The sequence below is a fragment of the Macrobrachium nipponense genome, chromosome 28, assembly GCF_015104395.2.
Source record: "Macrobrachium nipponense isolate FS-2020 chromosome 28, ASM1510439v2, whole genome shotgun sequence".
NCBI classification, from domain to species: Eukaryota; Metazoa; Arthropoda; class Malacostraca; order Decapoda; family Palaemonidae; genus Macrobrachium; species Macrobrachium nipponense.
In genome coordinates this window covers 4,974,297-4,997,423 of record NC_087217.1, presented here as the reverse complement: position 1 = coordinate 4,997,423, position 23,127 = coordinate 4,974,297, and the positions used below count along the sequence as shown (strand labels likewise).

Sequence of the window (23,127 nt, the reverse complement as noted above, 5' to 3'; positions counted from 1 at the left end):
GTACATTATTCCTCAATTTTGTTAGATTTTCTATTGTTTTTTATATAACTTGCAGATGTGTTTCACATAGATTGCCTAAATGACTGGGCTACACGTTTACCTCCAACACAGCACCAGCTGGCTACAGTTGTCCAGCTTGTTCTTCACCTGTATTTCCAGCATCGAATTTAGTGTCTCCTGTTGCTGACCATTTAAGAGAAGTTCTCTCTGCCTTCCCATGGGCAAGGGCAGGCCTGTGGCTTCCACTGGTAACAATTCTGGTCATTTCTTATGCAGATACACTGTTCAAAAAACAAGTTTAAACTAAACAGATATTCAGATCAAAATATTTCACAAAGTAGTAATCTTTTGGCCAGTGCAGGAATACGTGAGAAGTATAAAGAAGTGCTGCTTAATAAGCATTATAAAATAAAGACTAGAGAAGAAAATTACCATTTTACACATGCAACTTACCCGGCAGATATATACTTAGCTTATGTCTCTGACGTCCGACAGAATTCAAAACTCGCGGCACACGCTACGGGTAGGTCAGGTTGATCACCCCCTACCGCCGCTGGGTGGCGGTAATAGGAATCATTCCCGTTTTCTGACAGAATTTTTCTGTCGCCGGTGCTGACAACAACTTGTTGGTAGCTCCTGCTTAGAATTCTTGCTTGCTTCGCCGAGGATTATTTGGAAGTATTTGATCTTTGGTTGTTGGCATACGCTTTGTGTTTGGATTTAGTTAGTAATTATGTCCGATTTAACACCTGGAACTCTGTTTAGAGTATGTGTAAATGAGGGATGCAAGGTGAGGTTGCCTAAGGCTACTTTGGACCCTCACACTGTTTGTGTAAAATGTAGGGGGAGGGAGGTTGTTCGGTTAAGGATACGTGTGATGTATGTGAGAACTTAACTGAATTACAATGGAAAGAACTAACTTCGTATGTTAGAAAGTTAGAAAAGGATAGGATTAGAAAAGCTTCAGCTAGAAGTTCAGTAGATCCTGTTCTGCGGAACAGGATAGTATTTCTAACCCTGTAGTAGCTTCGCCCATCTTCCTTTTTGGTTTCAGCTCCTTCCCCCCGCAGCGAACCCGCAGATGTGTCTGCCGAGAGAGCCGCTGTGGAAGCTTCAATCCGCAATTTGCAACAGCAAATAAACCATGGTAAGGGTGAAGTGTCTAGTGATAAGTGCAGTGTCCCCAGTGCAGTGGAGGGGGCGTCTGACCGACTCCGCATCGCTCCTAGGCCTAGACCTCTTTCAGACTCCCATGCCCAGGGGAGGAGGAATGTCGAAAGCCGCAGGGGGATGTAGAGTATCCCCAACGGTCAGGCGTCCCTTCAGCAGGTCCTGTAGACTCGTCCCAGGCTGCTATAGAGAGCTATAGGAAAAGCCTCTTAAGGAAGTGGTTTTCCGACTCTGATTCGTCCTCTCCTAAACGAGGATGGAGCTCTTCTTCCAAATGCGCCCTCTCAAGAGAGCCTGGAAACCTCCAGGAGTAGGCGCTCTTGACTCCAGCCCGGAGCCTTTTCCGGAGTATTCTCCTGCGCCTAAGAAGGCTATGAAGGATCCGGAATCCTCTCAGAAGGGATTCGGTCATCTACTAAGAGATTCCTGTTAGACCTCCAAGAGAATCTCTCTTTCTTTAGTAGGCTCGCTTTCGACTAGTAGGCGCAAGGAGCCTTCTCGCAGGAAGGACGCCTCTCTTCCAGTCAAGAGGTTCGGTTAGAAAGGAGGAGTATGATAGACGATCTTCTCCAGTAAGAGCCTATTCGCCTCCTAGAGTAGACGACTCCTTTGAAACTTCGTCGAGACAGGGAAGATGGTATTCTCCTCGTAGAAGCTCGGAAGCTAGGAGTCATAGCGCAAAGCGGCAGGAAGTAGGCGCTAGATCCTCTCCTTGTAGGAGTAAGGAAAGAGTCTCCTTGCGAGAAGACGATCGGTTCGTATCTGTCGAACGATCTCCGAGGAGTAGGATCTCCTCTGCAAGTGGTAGGAAAGAACGAGAGCGCTCTACTAAGAGAGATAGAAGCGAGAAAGGCTCTCCTTCTAAGGATGATTGTTCTAGAAGGCGCCAACGTTCGATAGGACGCCTGGATGATCGAGTCTCGTTAAGTTACTCGAGACCTTATGATAGGCTTTCTTCAAGGGGAGTCAAGCGCCTCTCCTAGTAGGTTCCAAGATTCTACGAAGAACCTAAACAGGGGTTCGCACCCTACTCCTGGAAGAGTATCTAGAGCGGACGCTTACCGTTCTCCTAGCAGGCGTCGAGAGCCTGAAAGGAGCCTAATCGAGGATCTGCGCCCTACTCCTGTAAGACGATCAAGAGTAGGCGCAAGCGCTTCGCCTCAAAGGCAGCAAGAGCCTAAAAAGAGCCTTTCCAGGGATTTGCGCCGTAATCCTGGTAGATCAGGAGTAGGCTCTGACGCCTCTCCTCGTAAGATTCAGGAGCCTGAAAGGAGCCTTTTGTCAGGCGCGCTCCCTACTCCTAAGAGTTACAGAAGAGTAGGCGCAAGCGCCTCTCCTCACAGGCGCCAAGAGCCTGAAAGGATCCTGACTTTGGATTCGCGCCCTACTCATAGTAGGCGCTCGAGAATAGAAACGAGTGTTTCTCCGGATAGGCGCCAAGAGCCTAATAACTCAGGCTCTCGATCCTCTCCTAGTAGGTATCAAGAACCTAGGGAGAGAAGTAAAGCGGAGTTTTGTTCTTTACCGAGGAAACATATCTCGGGTATTGAACTGGCGGCTCCTTCGGACGAGCTCTTGAAGGATAAGAGTCGCATACCTGCCAGGACTTCTTCACCGAAGAAGTCTCCCTCTCCGAATGTAACTTTTGGAGGAAGTCTCGGAGGAGGAAGAGACGAAAGAAGTAGGAGTCTCTGATTATAAGAGACTTTCTGCATTACTTCTTCAGGAGTTTGGGGACTCGCTGTGTTCAGCTGATCCTCCTTCTCCGGGATCTCTGCTATCAAGTACTAAGTTGGCAAAATCCCCCTCTTTTGTCAAGATGCGGCCAACTCTATCTATGAGGAAGGCCATCAAGAATCTGGAGAACTGGCTCCTGGTTAAGAAGGAGGCAGGTAAGACGGTGTTTTTGTGTCCTCCGTCTAGATTGACAGGTAAGCCGGGTGTCTGGTACGACACGAAGGAACCCATGGGTTAGGCCTTCCGGCTTCCGCAAACGCGGATTTTTTCTGCTCTAGTAGAATCTTCTAGAAGACGCTCTCTACTGTCGGCTAAAGCGTCTTGGGGAATGTGCGAGATGGACCATTTACTCAAGGGTCTATTTCGCACACTTGAAGTCTTCAACTTCATGGATTGGGCCTTAGGAGCTCTAGCAAAAAGAGCGCAAGATCCGGAGTTCGTGACTATGGAGGTGTTATCAAGTGTCCTTTCATGCTTGGACAAGGCAGTCATGGATGGATCCACAGAAGTAGCATCTCTCTTTGGAGCAGGAGTGCTCAAAAAAAGAGATCAGTTTATAGCTCGTTTCTCTCCAAGTCTGTTTCGCCATTACAGAGATCCTCTTTGCTTTTTCTCCACTCTCGGAATACCTTTTTCCTCAGGAGACAGTGAGGGACATTTCCAGATCACTGTCGGAGAAGCTACGCAGGATCTTCTTGCTCAGTCCGCCAAGAGGCTTTAAACCGGCTGTGCCGATGGCTAAGAGAGAGGGAACAGCGAATAAGGTGTCTTTCCAACAGCCCTTTCGAGGAAGAACAACCTCAAGACCCGCAACTAAGAGTAGAAGGCCGTTCAAGAGAGAGATCTTCTCGAAGGCCATTCTCGAAGCCACAGTGAGACAGGAGTCCTCCAGACTCCAGTAGGAGCCAGACTTTTGAGGTTCGCGAAAGTCTGGGCTCAGAGAGGGGCGGACAACTGGTCCCTCTCGATCCTCGAGAGAGGATACCTGATCCCCTTCAGGGAAAACCGCCCTTAACATCCACTTCAAGGGAGTTAGCGGCAAGATACAGAGATCCTTTAAAAAACCAGCGCCTCTTTCTGGTACCAAAAGCCTCTGGGGAGTGGAGACCAGTGCTGGACGTAAGCGCTCTGAATCACTTTGTGATCAAAACAACGTTCACGATGGAGACGACGTCGTCAGTTCTTTCAGCGCTAAGAAAAGGAGATTGGATGGTGTCATTGGATCTCCCAAGATGCCTACTTTCATGTACCCATCCATCCCTCGTCCAGAAGGTATCTAAGATTTATGATACAGGGCCAAGTATATCAGTTTCGCGCCTTTGTTTCGGTCTTTCCACAGCTCCCCAAGTTTCACGGGATTGATGAAAAATGTAGCACATTGGCTGCATTTAAAAGGAATAAGGATATCGCTGTATCTCGACGATTGGTTGATTCGCTCGCAATCCAGGGATCAGTGTCTGGAGGACCTGATCAACGTTGGACTTGACTCAGTCTCTGGGACTGTTAGTGAACCTCGGGAAATCCCAGATGGATCCCCAGCAAAGCATTGTCTATCTGGGGATTCTGATGGATTCTCGGGGTTTTCAAAGTGTTTCCGTCCATAGAAAGACAGGAACGGTGCATTCTAAAAGTGAAGACCTTCCTAGAGAAAGAACAATGTTCCGTGAGGGAATGGATGAGTCTTCTGGGGACCCTCTCCTCATTGGAACAGTTCGTTTCTCTAGGGAGGCTTCACATAAGACCTCTTCAATTCTTCTTGAAGGAGAATTGGGACCAGAAGAATCAGGATCTGTGGGAATCTTTTCCTCTGTCCAGAGAGATAAAGAAAAAACCTCAGCTGGTGGTTAGAACCAGGCAGACTGAACGAGGGACTATCGCTGCAGTTACCGAACCCCTCCCTAGTGTTGTTTACAGACGCATCGGAGACGGGATGGGGGGCGACGTTGGGCCCGAGAGAAGTGTCAGGCACCTGGAGTGGGGAACAGGTGTCCTGGCACATCAACAGAGAAAGAGTTAGTGGCAGTGCATCTGGCTCTCAGGCAGTGGGAAGCCCAAGTCGCAAACTCCAGTGTTGCAGGTAAATTCCGACAACACGACAGCTCTAGCCTAACATAAGAAAACAGGGGGGGACTCACTCCCTCTCACTGTACAAGAGGCGAAAGAGCTTCTTCTATGGTCAAAGGAGCAGAACATCACACTCTTGACGAGGTTTATACAAGGCGAGAAAAACGTCAGAGCAGACTTGTTGAGCAGGAGAGATCAAGTCATTTCCACGGAGTGGACTCTACACTCAGAGGTCTGCAATCAAATTTGGAACCTATGGGGAAGGTCAAACATAGACCTGTTTGCAACTCATTGGAATGCCAGGCTGGAGAACTACTGCTCTCCGATTTCAGATCCAGAGCAGTAGCGATAGACGGCCTCCTCCTAAATTGGGAAGGAATAGACGGCTACGCTTTTCCTCCTTTCAAGATCATAGGAAACGTAATAAGGAAGTTTGTTCTGACGAAAGGAGTAAAATTGACCCTATCGCCCCATTTTGGCCAGCTCAAGAGTGGTTCACAGAGGTACTGGAATGGATGATAGATTTTCCAAGGTACCTTCCTTTACGGAACGATCTTCTCAGACAGCCCCACTTCGACAGATACCACAAAAACCTCCCCGCGCTCGGTCTGACTGCCTTCAGACTGTCGAAGGACTCGTCAGAGCGAAGGGGTTTTCACGCGCTGCTGCAAAGGCAATTGCAAGGGCCAGGAGACCGTCAACTTTACGCGTGTACCCAGTCGAAGTGGGAAGTGTTCCGAAGGTGGGCCAGGAATCAGAATGTATCCTCTTCCAGTACCTCTGTGACGGAAATAGCAGATTTCCTCTTATATTTGAGACTAAAATGTAACCTTGCAGTCTCGACTATAAAAGGTTATAAAAGTATGCTTTCCTTGGTGTTTAGACATACAGGGCTAAACATCACGGATGACAAAGATTTACACGATTTGATTAAATCATTTGAGACTTCGAAGTCCAAGACAGCCAGACCACCCAGCTGGAACCTGGATGTGGTACTGAGGTTTCTCATGTCAGAGAAATTTGAACCTCCCAATAACTCAACGTTCAGAGACTTGACTAGAAAATCGATTTTTTCTCTTTGCATTAGCATCAGCTAAAAGGATTAGTGAACTCCAGGCTTTAGAAGGCACAGTGGGCTTCAGGAAGGATTCTGCAGTGTGTTCATTTAACCCCTATTTTAGCAAAAAATGAGAATCCTTCTAAGCCTTGGCCAAGGACGTTTGAAGTTAAAGGATTGACTTCCCTGGTAGGGAGAGAAATAGAGAGAACTTTGTGTCCGGTAAGGATCCTCAAGTTCTATCTAGAGAGGAAAAAACAAATGGGAGGAAACTCAGAGAGCCTTTGGTGCTCGGTAAGAGATCCGAGAAGAACGATGTCAAGAATGCACAGGCATTCTTTATCAGAGAAACTATTAAAGAAGCACATGTTGCCTGTGAAGAGGAATACCTCGGCAGCTGAGAGTGAAAGCGCATGAGGTCAGAGCCGTAGCAACCTCATTAGCTTTCCACAAGAATATGTCGTTTAAACGACTTAATTGGATCCACATATTGGAGATGCAATTCTGTGTTTGCGTCTAACTATTTGAGAGATGTACGTGTGACTTATGATAAGTGCTTCTCTCTCGGACCTTACGTGTCTGCGGATTCGGTGCTGGGACGGGGCTGAAACCAATCTAGCTTAGTTTAGATAGATTAGGAATTTAATCTTGTGGTGTTGTTTTTTATGGTCGATTGAAAGTGGTCAGGAAAAAGTACCATTTTCAATTCGTAGTGTACAAAGTAGTGTGGTCAGGTGGTCGAGATTGGTTGTTTTCATGCTCCTTGTAATGTTTTGGACCTAGGCTCTGTCTTGTAAGAGGGTTAGTCCCCGTTGATACGACAAAGGTGAAGGCTCTACACCTGTAAGTGGGATAGGCCCCATTGGTTATGATCCAAATAAGGCTCTGTCGGAGTAAGCGGGCTCGCCCCCATTGACATGATCCAGAAGGGTTCTCAGTGATAGGTCTCACCCTCACTGGAACTCTTGAGGCAAGCAGACTCATAGACAGTTCTCATGAAGTCTTCTGCCCAATAAGGTAGGAATCAAGGTATTTAAGTTTATTTATAGTACCTACAACAAAAGTTGTTTTCCCTGTTTTTTGAATTGCTATTCATATTGAGTAACTATCTCTTACCCTCCTCCAAGGGTGCCAATCAGCTAAGTATATATCTGCCGGGTAAGTTGCATGTGTAAAAATGAAATTGTTAAGATACAATAAAGTTTTACACATACTTACCTGGCAGATATATACGTTTAATGGCCCACCCATCCTCCCCTCAGGAGATAGGGGGAAGAAAAATTCTGTCAGAAAACGGGAATGATTCCTATTACCGCCACCCAGCGGCGGTAGGGGGTGATCACCTGACCTACCCGTAGCGTGTGCCGCGAGTTTTGAATTCTGTCGGACGTCAGAGACATAAGCTAAGTATTTATCTGCCAGGTAAGTATGTGTAAAACTTTATTGTATCTTAACAATTTCATTTTTGTACATGAACTTCCCTGCCAGATATATACTTAGCTTAGGTCTCTGACGTCACGACAGAAAATTCAAACTCGCGGCACACGCTACAGGTAGGTCAGGTGATCTACCTTACCCGCCGCTGGAGGCGGGTGTAAGAACCAGTCCCCCTTTCTTGTCAGATTATTTTCTGTCGCGGCTGGACAACACCTGTTGTTCAGTCCTTACGAATAGTTAAAATTCGTTCTCGTTGCCGACGATTTGGATTTTGGTGAAGTACCCTTTGTTTGTTGGCTTGGCATACGCTTTTTTGGACTGTTTTTTGGATTTTTCTTTTGGATTTCTCTTACATATCTATAATCATGGATGATTCTGAAGTTAAGAAACCTAGTTTATTTAGGTTTGTTCTGAGAAGGATGTAAGTTAGGCTTCCTAAAGCTGCATTAGATCCTCACTCGGATGTGAGTCGTGTAGAGGGAATGAATGCTCTTTTATTAACCCTTGCAAAGAGTGTGAGAATTTGGATGAGGATGGTTGGAAGGCTCTCTCTTCTTATGTGAGAAAGTTAGAGAAGGATAGGGTGCGCAAGGCTTCTTCAAAGAGTTCTAGTAGATCGAGGGTGAGTGAAGTTGACGCTGAGAATCCTGTAGTAGAAGTAGTTCCTTCTCCAGTTTCAGCCCCTGCGCCCAGCTTTGAACCGAAGATTCGTTTTCGGAAGTTGCTTCTGGGAGAGCCTCGATCAGGAGTAAGGAGAGCCTTGCTCGCTCTCGACAAGGTAAGAGTGATGATAGTGCAAGTGATCAGTGCAGTGCCCCTAGTGCAGTGGAGGGTGCGTCTGACCGGCTCACTAACGCTTCCAGGCCTAAGACCTCTTCCAGACTCCCAGACCAGTGGAGAGGAAAGTCGAAAGCCGCAGGAAGGTTAGGGAGAACCCCCACCGGTCAGGCGTCCCTCGGCAGTTCCTGTTGCTCGTTCCCAGGCTGCCTTGGATCGAACCAAGAAGGAGTTATTGCGCCAGTGCTTCTCGTCATCTTCGTCGCTTTCTCCTAGCGTAGATGGAGCGCATTGGAGTCGTCTCGCCCTCTCAAGAGGCCCTGGAAGGATCCTTGCGCCCTTCCTTCCAGCCCCGAATCCTTCGCGGAAGAGCCAGAAGTGGAACGCAAGAGAAACCAAAGATTTCGTCCGGCTACGCTTCTCCTGTTTCGCTCTCGGACTTCGTCCCCTGTAGAGGAGTTTAAGAGATCTCCTGCGCGTATCCTGGTGGTCTGCAGGCGCAGATTGCGGCTTTTAGCGGAGTCTATTGCCGGGACTTCTCATCGTCGGAAAGGACGCCACACTTCCGGTGAAGAAGTCTAAGAACGTTCCTTCGACTAAATCTCCTTTGGCTAGAAGAGCTTTTGAGCCTGTTAGTAGGAGGTCAGAAGTGCAGGCTGAAGCTCGGGATCTTTCTCCGAGTAGGCTCTCCTCTCTTCCCAGCAAGAGTTGTGAGCATGTAAGGCGTAAGGAGCCAGGCAGGCTCTCTCCTCAGGATTTCCGCTCCTCTTCAGTTAGGCGTCAAGAGCTTGACAGACGTCAAGAGCCTAGTTTTCGTCAGGAGCGAAGGAAGAGTTCTTCGCCTGGTGGCCTCTCTCCTTTTGACGGACGCTCGGAGCCTAGTAGCTCAAGAGCCTAGTAGGCGCCAAGAGCCTAGTAGGCGCCAAGAGCCTAGTAGGCGCCAAGAGCCTGGTAGGCGGCAACGGAAGTTTTCTCCTCCGTTAGATCACTCCCGATTGGATAGGCGCTCAGAGCCTTGTAAGCGCCGCGCTTCTGACAGGGATTCTCTGTGGATGTTTTCTCTCCCCGTGGCAGGCGTCAAGAGCCTGGCAGGCGTATTGAGGATGGCAGGCGCCAAGACCTAGCAGGCGCAGAGAGCCTGATAGGCGCTCTCCCTTTTCCAGACGCTCTTCTGTGGACTTAGAATCTGTTTCCGACAGACGGGCCTTCACTTGTAGGCGCTCTCCTAGTAGGCGCTCCCCAAGTAGGAGGCGCTCTCCTGGTAGGCGCTCTCCTGGTAGGCGCTCCCCGTGTAAGCACTCTCCCGGTGGTTTTTCTTCCAGTAGGCGCTCGCCTAGTAGGCGCTCTCCGAACAGGCGCTCTCCAAGGATTAGCTCTCCTCCGGGCAGTAGAGCTTCTAGACGTCATTCTTCGGAAGAATTTGTTGCTGATTCGGAGGAAGATTTGCCCAAGGATGCTTCGGTTTGTTTCTTCGTATAAGAGACTTACAGACCTCCTCTTGCAAGATTTTGGGGAGTCTCTTTCGGCCGTTGCTCCTCCGTCTCCTCCGTCCTTATTTTTCAACGACTAATACGGCTAAGAAGTCTTCAGTCGTTAAGATGAAGCCTACAGTGTCCTGAAGAAGGCTATGAAGAACTTTGACGACTGGTTGCTTTCAAAAGAAGAAGGAAGGCAAGACAGTTTTTCTTTTCCCCCCGTCCAAGCTGACGGGTAAGATGGGGTTCTGGTACGAGTCAGGAGAGCCCTTGGGTCTAACTCTTCCTTCTTCTGCAGACTCGGACTTCTCTTCGTTGGTCGATTCCGCACGTCGCTCGGCGCTGAATTCTGCGAAGACGACGTGGGGTATGAGCGAGTTGGATCACCTTCTGAAGGGAATGTTTCCGAGTCTAGAAGTTTTTAACTTTCTTGACTGGACCCTGGGAGTGTTGGCTAAGAGGACTCAAGAGCAAGACACTCTTTCGCCTGAAGACCTCCACGCGGTTCTGTCTTGCATGGACAAGGCAGTGAGAGACGGTTCCGGGGAAATTGCTTCACTTTTTTGGTGCAGGAGTGGTAAAGAAGAGCCGTTTTCTGCTCTTTTCTTACCAAGGCGGTTTCTCACGCACAAGAGAGCTTTTCCTTGCTGTATTCACAGCTTTTCCCGGCAAACTCTTCCCCAAAAGACTATTAACGATCTCCAGCTCGTTATCAGCAAAAGCGACGCAGGATATGCTAGCTCGCTCGGCTGGAATTCCGAAACCTTCGTTTCAGCAGAAGACGAAGAAAGAGGCTCAAAGTAGGCAAGAACCCTTTCGAGGTGGACCTTCGTCTCGCTCTTCTTCCTCCAGAGGTTCGAGACCACCTAGAAGAGGAAGGACCTTCTCCCGGTCTATTAGGGCCAAGAAATAGTTCGGGGGGTGTCCTCCAGACAACTGTGGGTGCCAGACTTCTGAACTTTGCAGATGTCTGGGCACGAAAGGGGGCGGACAACTGGTCCCTCGCGATCATCAAGAGGGGATAACCTCATTCCCTTTCCATTTCGAGACCGCCCTTGACCACCACTCCAAGGGCACTGGTGGCCAAATACAAAGACCCACTAATGAATCAAGCCCTCGCTCTAGCGGTAGAGCTGATGTTAGAGAAAGAGGCAATAGAGATGGTTCAAGACCCTCTTTCAGCGGGTTTCTACAAACCGTCTGTTCCTAGTTCCCAAGAACTCAGGAGGATGGAGACCGGTTCTGGACGTAAGCGCCCTGAATGTCTTTTGTGAAGAAGAGGAAGTTCGCATAGGAGACGACGTCATCAGTCTTAGCAGCTCTTCGTCCCAGGGGACTGGATGGTGTCGCTGGACCTTCAGGATGCTTACTTTCCATGTGCCGATCCATCCTTCTTCTCGCAATATCTCAGATTCATGTGGGGAGGGAACGTGGTTTTCAGTTTCAGGGCCTATGCTTCGGCCTTTCCACGGCCCCCCAAGTATTCACAGGACTGATGAAGAACGTTGCCAGTGGCGTTCATCTCGAGGGAGTGAGGATTTCCCTCTACTTGGACGATTGGCTTATCAGGGCCAAATCCAAGGAGAAAATGTCTGGAGGACTTACGAGTGACGTTGGATCTAGCAGCTTCTCTGGGTTTGCTAGTGAATTTCGAGAAGTCACAGCTAATCCCCAGTCAAGAGCGTATCTATCTGGGGATTCTGATGGCTTCTCAGGTTTTTCGGGCGTATCCGTCCCCCAGAGAGGATAACCCGAGGTTTGGAGAAGGTAGGCATCTTTCTAGAGAAAGATGTATGCACAGCGAGGGAGTGGATGAGTCTGTTGGGGACACTCTCCTCGCTGGAGCAATTCGTTTCTCTAGGAAGGTTGCACCTCAGACCCCTACAGTTCTCCTGACGAGGAACTGGGATCGGAAATATCAGGGTCTGGACTTTGCGTTCAAGATTTCGCAAGAGATAAAGGAGGATCTACGTTGGTGGCTAGAACCCTCTATTGTTCAAGGAAGGCTTTCCTTGCAGGTTCGGAACCCAACCTAGTGTTGTATGCAGACGCTTCGGACAAAGGTTGGGGAGCTACTCTCGGGTCGAGAGAAGTGTCAGGCACCTGGATGGGGGATCAGGTGTCCTGGCACATCAACAAGAAGGAGCTAACAGCGATTTGGTTAGCTCTCAGACCTTCGAACCCCTCGCAAAAGGGAAATATGTTCAGATCAACTCTCCGACAACACTACAGCCCTGGCTTACATTCGGAAACAGGGGGGGACTCACTCTTTCTCCCTGTACGAGACAGCGAGATCGCTCCTCTTGTGGTCAGAGGAAAGGAACATAAGGCTTCTCACCAGGTTCGTACAGGGAGAAAGAAATGTCAGAGCGGATCTGCTAAGCAGAAGGAATCAAGTCCTTCCCTCAGAGTGGACTCTGCACGCGGACGTATGCCAGGAGCTGTGGAGGACGTGGGGGGCAGGCCCCATCTCGATCTATTTGCGACCTCCAGGAATGCGCGGATAGATCTATACTGCTCCCCTATTGCAGACCCACGAGCAGTGGCAATAGATGCATTCTGATGGATTGGAGGAATCTGGATCTTTACGCGTTCCACCTTTCAAGATTATAGGGGAAACGTTAAGGAAATTCGCAGCGTCAGAGGGAACAAGGATGACGTTGATAGCTCCGTTCTGGCCCGCCCACGACTGGTTCACAGAGGTACTGGAATGGCTGGTGGATGTTCCAAGATCCCTACCTCTAAGAGTCGATCTGCTCAAACAGCCCCACTTCGACAGGTTTCACAAAAACCTCCCCGCTCTCAGTCTGACTGGATTTAGACTATCAAGAGTCTCGTCAGAGCTAAGGGCTTTTCGGCAAAGTCTGCAAGGGCTATTGCCAATGCACTAGACCTTCCACATCTAGAGTCTACCAGTCCGAAGTGGGATGTTTTTCGACGCTGGTGCGGACTCATAAAGTTTCCTCCTCCAGTACCTCCTGTGACTCAGATTGCAGATTTCCTTATCTTCCTGAGGGAAAAATGCGGGGTTGGTTGTCTCCACCATCAAGGGATACAGGAGCATGCTTTCCTCAGTTTTTCGTCATAGAGGATTAACATATCTGAGGACGAAGGACTCCATGATTTAATCAGATCGTTTGAAACGGTTAAAAGAACCTCCTCCTTAGTGCCTAGCTGGAATCTTGATGTCGTGCTGCTCTTCCTGAGGTCCTCAAGGTTCGAACCTCCCCACCATGCTGCTTCGTTCAGAGACCTTTCGATGAAGACTCTTTTTCTCTGTGCGTTAGCGTCAGCGAAGAGGGTCAGCGAGCTGCAGGCTCTAGAAGGGGAGGTAGGTTTCCAAGGAGGCTCCGCGTTTGCTCTTTTCTTCCGGCTTTGCCTAGCCAAGAATGAAAACCCTTCTTCGCCGTGGCCCAGGAGCTTCGAAATCAAAAGCTTATCCTCCTTAGTCGGGACAGAAGAGGAGATCTCTGCCCGGTGAGAAGCCTGAAATATTATCTTCAGAGAAGAAAAAGACTTGCCGCTAATGAGAGCAATCTCTGGTGCTCTGTAAGGGACCCCAGTAGGCCTTATCTAAAAATGCACTCTCATTTCTTTATCAGGAATATTATTAGAGAAGCACACACTTCTTGCAATCAGCACAGTTAACCTTCTGAAAGTCAAGGCGCACGAAGTACGGGCCATCGCGACGTCTTTGGCTTTCAAGAAGAATTTGTCATTACAAAACCTTATGAAGGCCACTGGAGGTGTGAATCAGTCTTCTCTAATCACTACCTAAGGGACGTATCGATTACGTATGATAAGTGTTTTGGGCTAGGCCCCTTACGTATCGGTGATTCAGTGCTGGGGCAGGGAGCTGAAACACATCCTTTTTAATCCTTTTTTTTCTTTTTCCCTGTTAGTTTTAAGTTTTGAGTTTTTTGGTTGTACGAAGGAGGTTGCAGGAGGCAGCTCCTTCTTTCGTATACTAATGTTAGTATTTGGTTAGGTGATCGGTTGTGCTTGAGGCTCCTTGCAATTGGTAGTGATAGGCTCTGGCATGTAGCGGGTTGATCCCCATTGACCAGATCCTGCTTGGATTCTGCCAAGTAAGTGGACTCAGTTCCCATTGGTAGAACCCAAAGAGTTTCTTCAGCCATAGGTCACGCCCTCGCTGAGACGTCTTTAGGCAACGCAGACTAATAGACAGTAACTATCAAGTCTTCTTGCCTAAATCAGTAAGAACCAGAGTTTATATTATGTATTCCTTTAACATGTGTTGTCCCCACTTTCTAAGTAGTATATGTCTCTTTCCCTCCACCAAGGGTGTCAATCAGCTAAGTATATATCTGGCAGGGAAGTTCATGTACAAAAATGATATTGTTAGTATACAATAAAGTTTTGTACATACTTACCTGGCAGATATATACGATTGATGGCCCGCCCAGCCTCCCCTCAGGAGACAGGTGGAAGAAAATAACCTGACAAGAAAGGGGGACTGGTTCTTACACCCGCCTCCCAGCGGCGGGTAAGGTAGATCACCTGACCTACCTGTAGCGTGTGCCGCAAGTTTTGAATTTTCTGTCGTGACCGTCAGAGACCTAAGCTAAGTATATATCTGCCAGGTAAGTATGTACAAAACTTTATTGTATACTAACAATATCATATTTAGTGAAATTTAATCCAGTGCTCTTGTTTGATCTAGTAAACTGAATTAACTGTATTGCTTGTGTAGATACTAATGCACAAAGAATGAATTCTCTTGGTTGTTTGGCTTTTTATATGTAGTATATTCACAAATATTATAAGTCAAGTGAATCTTCAGAAACCACTTGTATTTACTGGATATAATAAATTTTTGTTCCTTCAAGAAAAAAAAAAAACAATCTTTCAATAGAGTTATTCCTGGAATAAACTGGAAATGACCACTGGAGTCTAATAACAAGGTGGTTAATTGAAGTAATTTTTTCATGTGCTGCTGTGCATTGGTTCAAAATGTCTCCCTGTCCCTGTCTTTATATACAACGTATTTGTGTAGTTCCATTCATTCTTGGGATTTAAATAGGTTCGCAGAAAGATCGTGCTTCCCTACCCCTTCATCTCTTCCTTTTTCTTCTGTGGATATAAACTGACACTTATTATTAACTCTCCTCTTCTCTCAAGTCACAGCTCTGCCCAAAGACTTCGGTTGTTGTTCCTGTCGTCTTGATTGTCACAACAGGGTTTTTGAATGAGAGAAAACCAAACTGTGAGTAGGAAACATGATTTCCACCTACTCCCTTCTGTCCTTTTGACTTCTTCCTCATGGTGGATTAATGTGTTGGGGGGATGGGTTGGAATCTATCTGGGTGATCCTCCTGTATTTCTCACAAATGTTCCTTCATATTTTGGAGACTACTGGTCTTTCCCTCCTATCAGGGACTGAGCTCTAGGAGAAGTGGTTGGTCAAGAATCATGATGCTGTGTGTATGTTCACAATACCCTTGGATGGCCATACCATATTATGGATCCCATCAATAAATTCCAAGTGTGGTCCTGAGCGATTCACTAATTGGTTTTTAGCAAGTATGATTCTATGGAATAATTTTTTTTATTGTCGTGTCTTCTTCAGGTTGGTAGCTGTTCTTAAAATAATTTCAGTTAGTTGCACGTGTGTGTGTTTGTGTGTGTGTGCTACTTTTGAACATACAGCAAGTGCTCGGATGCTATGTACAAGTATGTAATCATGGTTTGTTGGTTTTTCCATGTACAGCATCATTAGATAAAAGTGCTAAGGACTACTATCCAGAGAGCATTCCAGGGAGGCTGATATGTTGCCTTTCTCTCTCCTGATGGAGGATCCTTTCTAGTATGTAAGGGATTGATTGGGATCTTAGGATTCTTCAACTTCAAAACCCATGCTAGCAGAATTGGTTTTGCTGACCACTGGCTTTGATGCCTGTTCTAATTTTCAGGATGTTCCATCACAGAACCTATTTATGTGCTCAATACACTCATAGAGGGTCAGTGATATCTTGAGGTGGTGTTATCTACATTAATTTGGTGTTCGTGCCGCGGTGGGCATTGCTATAGACCTTGCAGCCATCTTGAAAAACCAGGGAAAACCTTGCAAGTTGAACAGGGGTTTATTAAAATTGCTAAACTGAGCACAGGATTTCTTCAAGAGAAATTGGAATAACATTTAATAGATGAAGTGCAATGGAATTTATTTACCCATAATTTTGTGCCAAAGAAATATGCTTTATAATAGGTACATATTCTGTGTAGACATGTTTTATATTCTCAAGATATTACAGACCGTGACACATAAATACATTGACAATTTAAATTTTGATAACAGAACTATTATTTTATGTGCTACATAACAGAATAAAGATCTAGCTCATTATTAAAATGCTTAGTTGTATAATTAGACCTATGGGTATTACACTTCTATGAGATTCAGGGCCTCTGTAACACGGTTTTTTTCGCAACAACTTTTTATCTATGCATTTCATAAATATAACGCTTATTCAGAATACATATTATATCACACAAATTTTGAGTGTATTCTGCACTACGTAGGTTGAATAAATTTGGTACTTATAATGTAAAAGTGACCTTTTTTGAAGACGGGCCAACTTACTCAGAGAAAAGTTCGAACGCAATATCGTTACGTAACTTATGATATCATTTCTTTCCTCTTTCTCGATGGATGATTGGCTATACGTAACGAAGGCTAAACCTCTGGCAACAATGACATACAAATTTAAATACAAGCAAAGCAGTACACCTTTATTAAATTCTGGAACCTCTCCACTATAATCGTCATAATGAACAAACCAACAAAAATATGTTAATAAATACAAAAACACTTTGATTATTAGTCTAACTCCCAAAATAAGTTTCCAAAGAAATTACAGTCTACTTTATAGGTCACAATCAGATTGACAAGATGTAGGGAATAGTTGGTAATTACCAAAAACATAGTAGACAAGCTTGATTTTTGATAACTGCTATAATCCAATGTCAAGCAATTTTTATTCATTGACTATATACCTACTTACTGAAAAAAAATAGCCGGTACCACTGCGTAATTTTGGCTTTAAACCCTTCAACCAATAAATTATCGTCAGAATGGTGACTTCATGAGGCTCCACCCACTTTGGCCTCGTTATAATTCAGGATAACACTGAAGGCTACCATGGGCATTGTTGGATTAGAAAATTTAACTTGGCTATAAAACTAATTTCTTGAGTAGTTGTAAGAAGTGCTAAATGATCCTCAAGGATCCCAGCAGTTGGCCTAAACGTTTAATTCATGTATATTACTGCTATACTGTTGCGGCACTACTGCTACAGTAGTATTACTACGCTAGCACTGATAACCCCACCCACATCTATGTATCGTTCCGCCATTCATAAGTCTTTGGGTTTCAGAGCCGATGGAATTTCTGTCTGGTGGATGGCGGGGCAACATTTAGTCAAAAGGCGTTTGTTTAACCTTGCTTACGTATGAATGTTTTTCAACTCTTGGCTCGTAATCATTGGCCATGGCTTCGGCTAGATCATTTTTACTCTGTAAAAATTAAAAACTATCGGGTTTAGGTTATTGATAATGCTGACAAAATTTGTGTGGTTGTAAAATATACATATGTCACTTTCAGCTACATCCGATGCTTTGAAAAGGAGCAAAGTCCAAAAAACCGTGTTACAAAGACCCTGAATCTCATAGTAGTGGTGTTTACAAATCTTGTCATTTGGAAGTTAGTTATGCATAAGGACACCTGCTGTATTTTTTTGTCATTGAGAACATTTGCAGTGCGTAGGCATGAAGGGTATGTGTATGCCCTAATAAATTTTTTCAGTTTTAGACATATAAAGTAGGGAGGGAGACAGGTTGGAAGGGAGTAGAGGTTGTTCGGGAAGAAAAGGTAGGGATAGTTGAACTACTTAATCAAAACACCATACTTATCTTCGTTAACTTTTGCTCCTATAACGTCCAAATCAGAGAGAGAGAGAGAGAGAGAAGAGAGAGAGAGAGAGAGAGAGAGAGAGAGAGAGAGAGAGAGAGAGAGATGGCCACTTGAAGCTTCTATCAAGGCTTGGATCTGAGATGCAAATATTAGCTTTAATAGCAATTGCACTTCAAATACTTGGTGTTGGTGATTGATCCCTTATACACATGCCAACACGTAAATGAATACCGTATTGTTGTTTTTTATTATTTTTCGTTTTTAAAAGTATAACTAGTTGTTACTGGCAAAGACTAAAGACATGAAATTTGTGTGCAACAATGAAAAATTAATATTTTATTTTAGGCTAGTTAAGAGTTTTTGTAAATAATAAACAAAAAAGATATGCATCACAGTAACCATGATGTAAATAATATTCAACTAAGTATAATTTGAAAGTAAAAGAGCATTTAGCATCAGTCAGTGGCTGATAATTATGATAAAAATTGTGGCATAATAAGATGATGTTAATAGTAAAAATAACTGTATTAAAAGTTGTCAGAGTTATCTCAGCAGCAGTCACTGGAAAGGAAACTTTGTTCTTAGCTGGCCTCTCTTATTCCTTCTTCTTGGGTAGACATCCTTTATTTCTTGGCCATGACGAATGAGCTAAAAAAATGTTATCTGACAACTGCTACAAAGTATGTGTAAAAAATAGAATTCCTATCAGCGTCACCAATGTATTTCATAAAATTATCATATACAAACTCCTGTCTATCTGTTGGGAATTCAATATTTCCAGTAATTTTTATTCATCTATATACTACTAACAAAAACAAAATTTTGATTCTTTTCTGATAACGATTATACAGAACTGTTGGCTGTTCAAGATGGAACTACTTTTCCTCCTCTGTTGGATTGAATTACACAAATTTGACAGAATTTTCAGTGTAGAGTGGATGATATTCAAAGGAAAATATTTTGATTATGTACACAAGAAAGATGAGCCTCATTCCATATGTCAGTAGACGAATTAATACCTATAATAATTGAGGGGCGTTCACAATATTAAGGGTCTCCAGGGGCTGATTAGAAAGAAAAAAAATCGTGAGAAAACGCTTTTGTAAATTGGCATTTTCAAACATGCATATCACCACCCTTGTTAGATAATGGGATTTTCTACCACTTTGGAGTTCTACATATGCAAATATACGCTTTTCCATGGTAAAGTACAATTTTTTAGAAGACTTTAGAGCAAAAAAAAAAAAAAAAATTGCGACTTGGAGCTCTGGGGTCTCTTAATATTGTGAATGCCTCAATCGCAATAAGCCAATCAGAGGCACCCTTACATCCAAATCATACATTTGAACTTCTATGTAAATAATATCTCTCTCTCTCTCTCTCTCTCTCTCTCTCTCCTATCTCTCTCTCTCTCTCATCTCTCTCTCTCTCTCTCTCTCTCTCTCTCTCTTATTTCATTTATCAATGTGATTTTGCAGAAATGTATCGATATTTATTTTCAGTCGTCATAGCAACATTATTTACTGTTTTAATGGGAAAACTGAACTAGCTTCAAAAGGTTTAGGAATAGGAGAAAATCATTAATGAAACTATACATGCTTTGATAGTTCCTCGTCTCTACCTTCCAAACAACTCCTCCCTCCATTCCTTCCTGCACCACCCCCCCCCCCCCCCACCCCATCCCTCCACCTCCATTTCCTATGTCAGTCTTTAGAGCCAAACACAAATGTATGATGATATTATGTAATTTCCCTCTGATACAGCCTCTTATATAATCTTTAAAAAATCACATATAAAAACTATGAATCACGTTGTAGTTTTGTTCATTAACTTTTTTTCTTTATCAGGGTAATTTTATTTCTTTTGCAAATAATCAAGTTAATATCTTTTGTATCCAGACTGTACCAATCAGCTTGTTGCTTGCTATCTAGAAGTAGCTCTAGTTATTATAGGGCATATTTCCATATCAAGCAGTCCCATCTTGGAGGAAGGAGGAATTGAGCGTGTACTTCCACAATTGTTCAAGTTTTTTGTGTGTCCGTTGCCTGCAAATAGTAGGAGGATTGTTATCTATGGATGTTTATGATTTTATTGTCCATACAGACAAAGAATATTTCAATAGTATCCACATACTACTTGTTTTGAGTGTGGATCATATTAAACTCAGCTGAGGTCTGTACGTTGCAAGCATTAAACTCCTTGGTCCTCTCCATCATTGTCTCTAGTGCAACCATTGATAGAGGTCTGCTAAATAAATTTACTTTCTGGTTCCAATGGGTAGTGGTGGTTTCCATTGTGGGTGAAACTATCCATACAGACAATTTTCTCATAATAACTCCCTATTTACACTGGTGCTTGGTGGATGTCATGCTTGACGTCGATGCTGCGCCACCAGTTCCCAGTACTGTACGTATTGGAATGTTCATATATTGATCCGAATATTTCCCGTAAGGAGTAATGGGAATTCAATTATGTTATTTGTCCATACTCCAAAATCCACCAATTGTACCCACTTTAATACAATTATTTCAAGTGCATGCACAATATGACACTTTTATGATAAAAAAAGATTTTACATATACTTTCCAAGCAATTACATACAAAGTAATACCTCAATCTTACATGATTCGAGTTGCAACAAATCACTGTAGCACCAACTTTTCATTGGAACCTAACTAATTATTATGAGCGAGTTGCAAACACAAGGTTTTCGTATCCTCGAGAAACCCTGCAAAAGTGTGTCATTTTTTATGTAATTTATAGGTTTTCAAGCTTTTATATGTAAAGTAAATAACATTAAATAAAAATTCTCTCTCTCTCTCTCTCTCTCTCTCTCTCTCTCTCTCTCTCTCTCTCTCTCTCTCTCTCTCTCTCTCTCTCTCTCTCTCTCTCTCTCTGAGAAGAGAGAATGGTAAATGTGTGTATGTTTATTAATATTTTTAAGTAATCATTAGATTAAATGATAGTAATTATAATAATACTAATAATATAACTGTAATTACTAAATTTGTGTGTAATTGCATTTTAAAAAAGCAAAATTACCTTTCCATTTCACTCTTTTAATTATGTTATTAATAATAATAATAATAATAAAAAAGTACTTTTATATACTTGTAATAAAAACTGTAATTACGAAATGCATATGAAAATTATCGTTTCCCTCGTCTTGTCCTTAACTTAAAGAGAAGCTCGAAGCCAGAGCTGTCAAATATGTCAAGTTAATGTGACAGGTGGGGGAGGTGCTGCCATTAGCAAGTCAATTATTTTTATGTAACTCTCTCTCTCTCTCTCTCTCTCTCTCTCTTTCTCTCTCTCTCTCTCTCCTCTCTCTCTCTCTCTCTCATAATTAGCAGTAGATAATTTTAAATGTCTAATAATTTTACCTTTACCATGTAGAACTGTAAATGCACCGTTCTAAAACAATCGTCACAACTAAAAGTTATAATAGTCCAAATAAAAAAGCGCTGTTTGTTCATGAAAAGGAATTTCAGAACAAAGAGAAAGAGGCAGAATAAAGAATTTATTAAAAACGAGGTTGAGAAGACTTCTAAGAATAGATCATTTGGAAGGAGCAAAGAAGAGAGGAATAGTACTTTAATCTTCACAAACTATCATATTTTTACCAACCATTTATTTCTATTTTTAAGGGTAATGTATTAAGCTAACTTTTAAATGAAATGACACTAACTTTAATTTTACTTGAAAGTTAGCCTAGTACTTAGGAAGCTTGATTAGGGTCATATTTAGTGTTCAAATTTTAGAAGTAAGCATATATTAGCATTTATAGAGGCTGTGCCAAACTTACACAAAAATTCCCCTTGCACGAGGGCGTCTGGAACCTAACCTAGCATAAGTTCAGGGTATTACCGTATACAAATTGTAATTTGGAAATGAATTAAATTTGTATACCGAGGAGCCACTTGACCTTCGTATGGCAGCATCGAGGAGCTGTGTTATCCCGAACCTCCTATCAATAGAAGGAAGTATCACAGGAAGTACAAACCCATCAGGACCTAATACAATAGGAAAAGCCTGTGAATACAAATGTTAATTTTACAACAGTCACCTATTCTCAGCCCTTTCAATTGGTATTTTCCTGCAGCTGTTCCAACTGCAAGTAAGCTAATGACAAGTCATACCATGAATAAGAAAGTTTCCTCAGTTAAATATATTCTTGGGTAAGACCTTTTCATTGATGATTCCATCCCTGGTTAACATTGTGCCTGGTCAAGCATTGTACTGTAAATGAAATAGGAGGTGTGGATATATGAAACATGACTTTTTTTTGTATCATTTCCATCTTAAGTATATTTTCAAGTGCTGATTAATGTAAATCTAATATAATTCCTTTCAGATTGAAGATACTAAGGACTCAACAGATGCCAAGGAATTACCTGCTGTAAATGGCATTATCTCCCCTGAGGAAGTTGTCAAGCAAAATTCATCTTCGACATTGGCAGTCTTACATAATGAAGTTCCTTCCCCCGTATATCACTACTGAATCACATTCACGAATTCAGACAGGTAAATCTCTCTCTCTCTCGTCTCTCTTTCTCTCTCCTCTCTCTCTCTCTGTCTCCTCTCTCTCTCCTCTCTCTCTCTCTCTCTCTCTCTCTGGGCTTGGGAAAAAATATTTGTTAGCTTAAATGATACAGCGGTGAAAAATAAAATTATCTTGAGGGTTTCAAAAAGTTAATTTCATTTGTATTATGTATAATAAAATTAAATTATTTAAGAAGAGGAAAATATAATAGGTCCTTAACCTGTACTGTAAAGTGCAAGCAAATGAAATTGTTTAAATGTACTAACCAGCTAAGATAAATACAGCATACATGTTGGAAATAGATGAACATAAGAAATCTATGCTGATACTCCTCAAATGTAAATTACATGAGTGGTAATTTTCCCTATTAATTTAAAGGACTTTGTTTTTAGTCAGTATAGGTACGATGTTTAGCTTTGCAAAAAGTATGTATGTAATATCATATTTAGTAAGTACATGTAACGATCACTAGCATAGGTCTTTCTTTTATATTATAACTTATTCCCAATGTTTATGTGAGGTTCCATCAATAATCTTCCATTTGACTTTAATTATTAACATTGTGATACTGTGTATCAGTGTTACATATTGCTATTGTTATTGTTGCCACTGTTGTTTCATTTCGATAAATTTTAGGTGAATTAACCACTTTATAAAACAGGGTTTGTTTAAGTGACTTACCCAGTTAATTCCATAGCTATAGTTTTCCACATATGGCAGCCTAAATTCAAATTTTGCCTCTAGTGCTTTGATTGCTCAGTGTAGGTGTACAGTGCTGCCCGTAACAGCAATAGTATTAGGAATGACTTGGGTAACACCTCATTCTGTTTTCTGCCATTCTCAACTAGACATCAAGTGCTTACAGCAGCCTTTTCTTAGTTTCTGGTTACATCCCCGGATTATGGTAGTACAGGCAGCCCCTGGTTATTGGCAG

The 23,127-nt window shown here is 43.4% G+C and overlaps 2 protein-coding genes across 4 annotated transcripts in view; one reads left to right on the top strand and one right to left on the bottom strand.

Annotated features, from left to right (window-relative positions):
- LOC135201374 (zinc finger protein-like 1) overlaps positions 1-23,127 on the bottom strand; it is a 227,777-nt gene that overhangs the window by 5,833 nt on the left and 198,817 nt on the right. The gene's annotated exons all lie outside the window — the stretch shown is intronic.
- LOC135201375 (uncharacterized) overlaps positions 91-23,127 on the top strand; it is a 34,636-nt gene continuing 11,599 nt past the window's right edge. The window contains exons 1-2 of the mRNA XM_064230224.1: positions 91-248; positions 22,005-22,174. Coding sequence (XP_064086294.1) covers positions 22,054-22,174 — 121 coding nt within the window. The 5' untranslated portion in view covers positions 91-248; positions 22,005-22,053. The remainder of the gene's footprint in view (positions 249-22,004; positions 22,175-23,127) is intronic.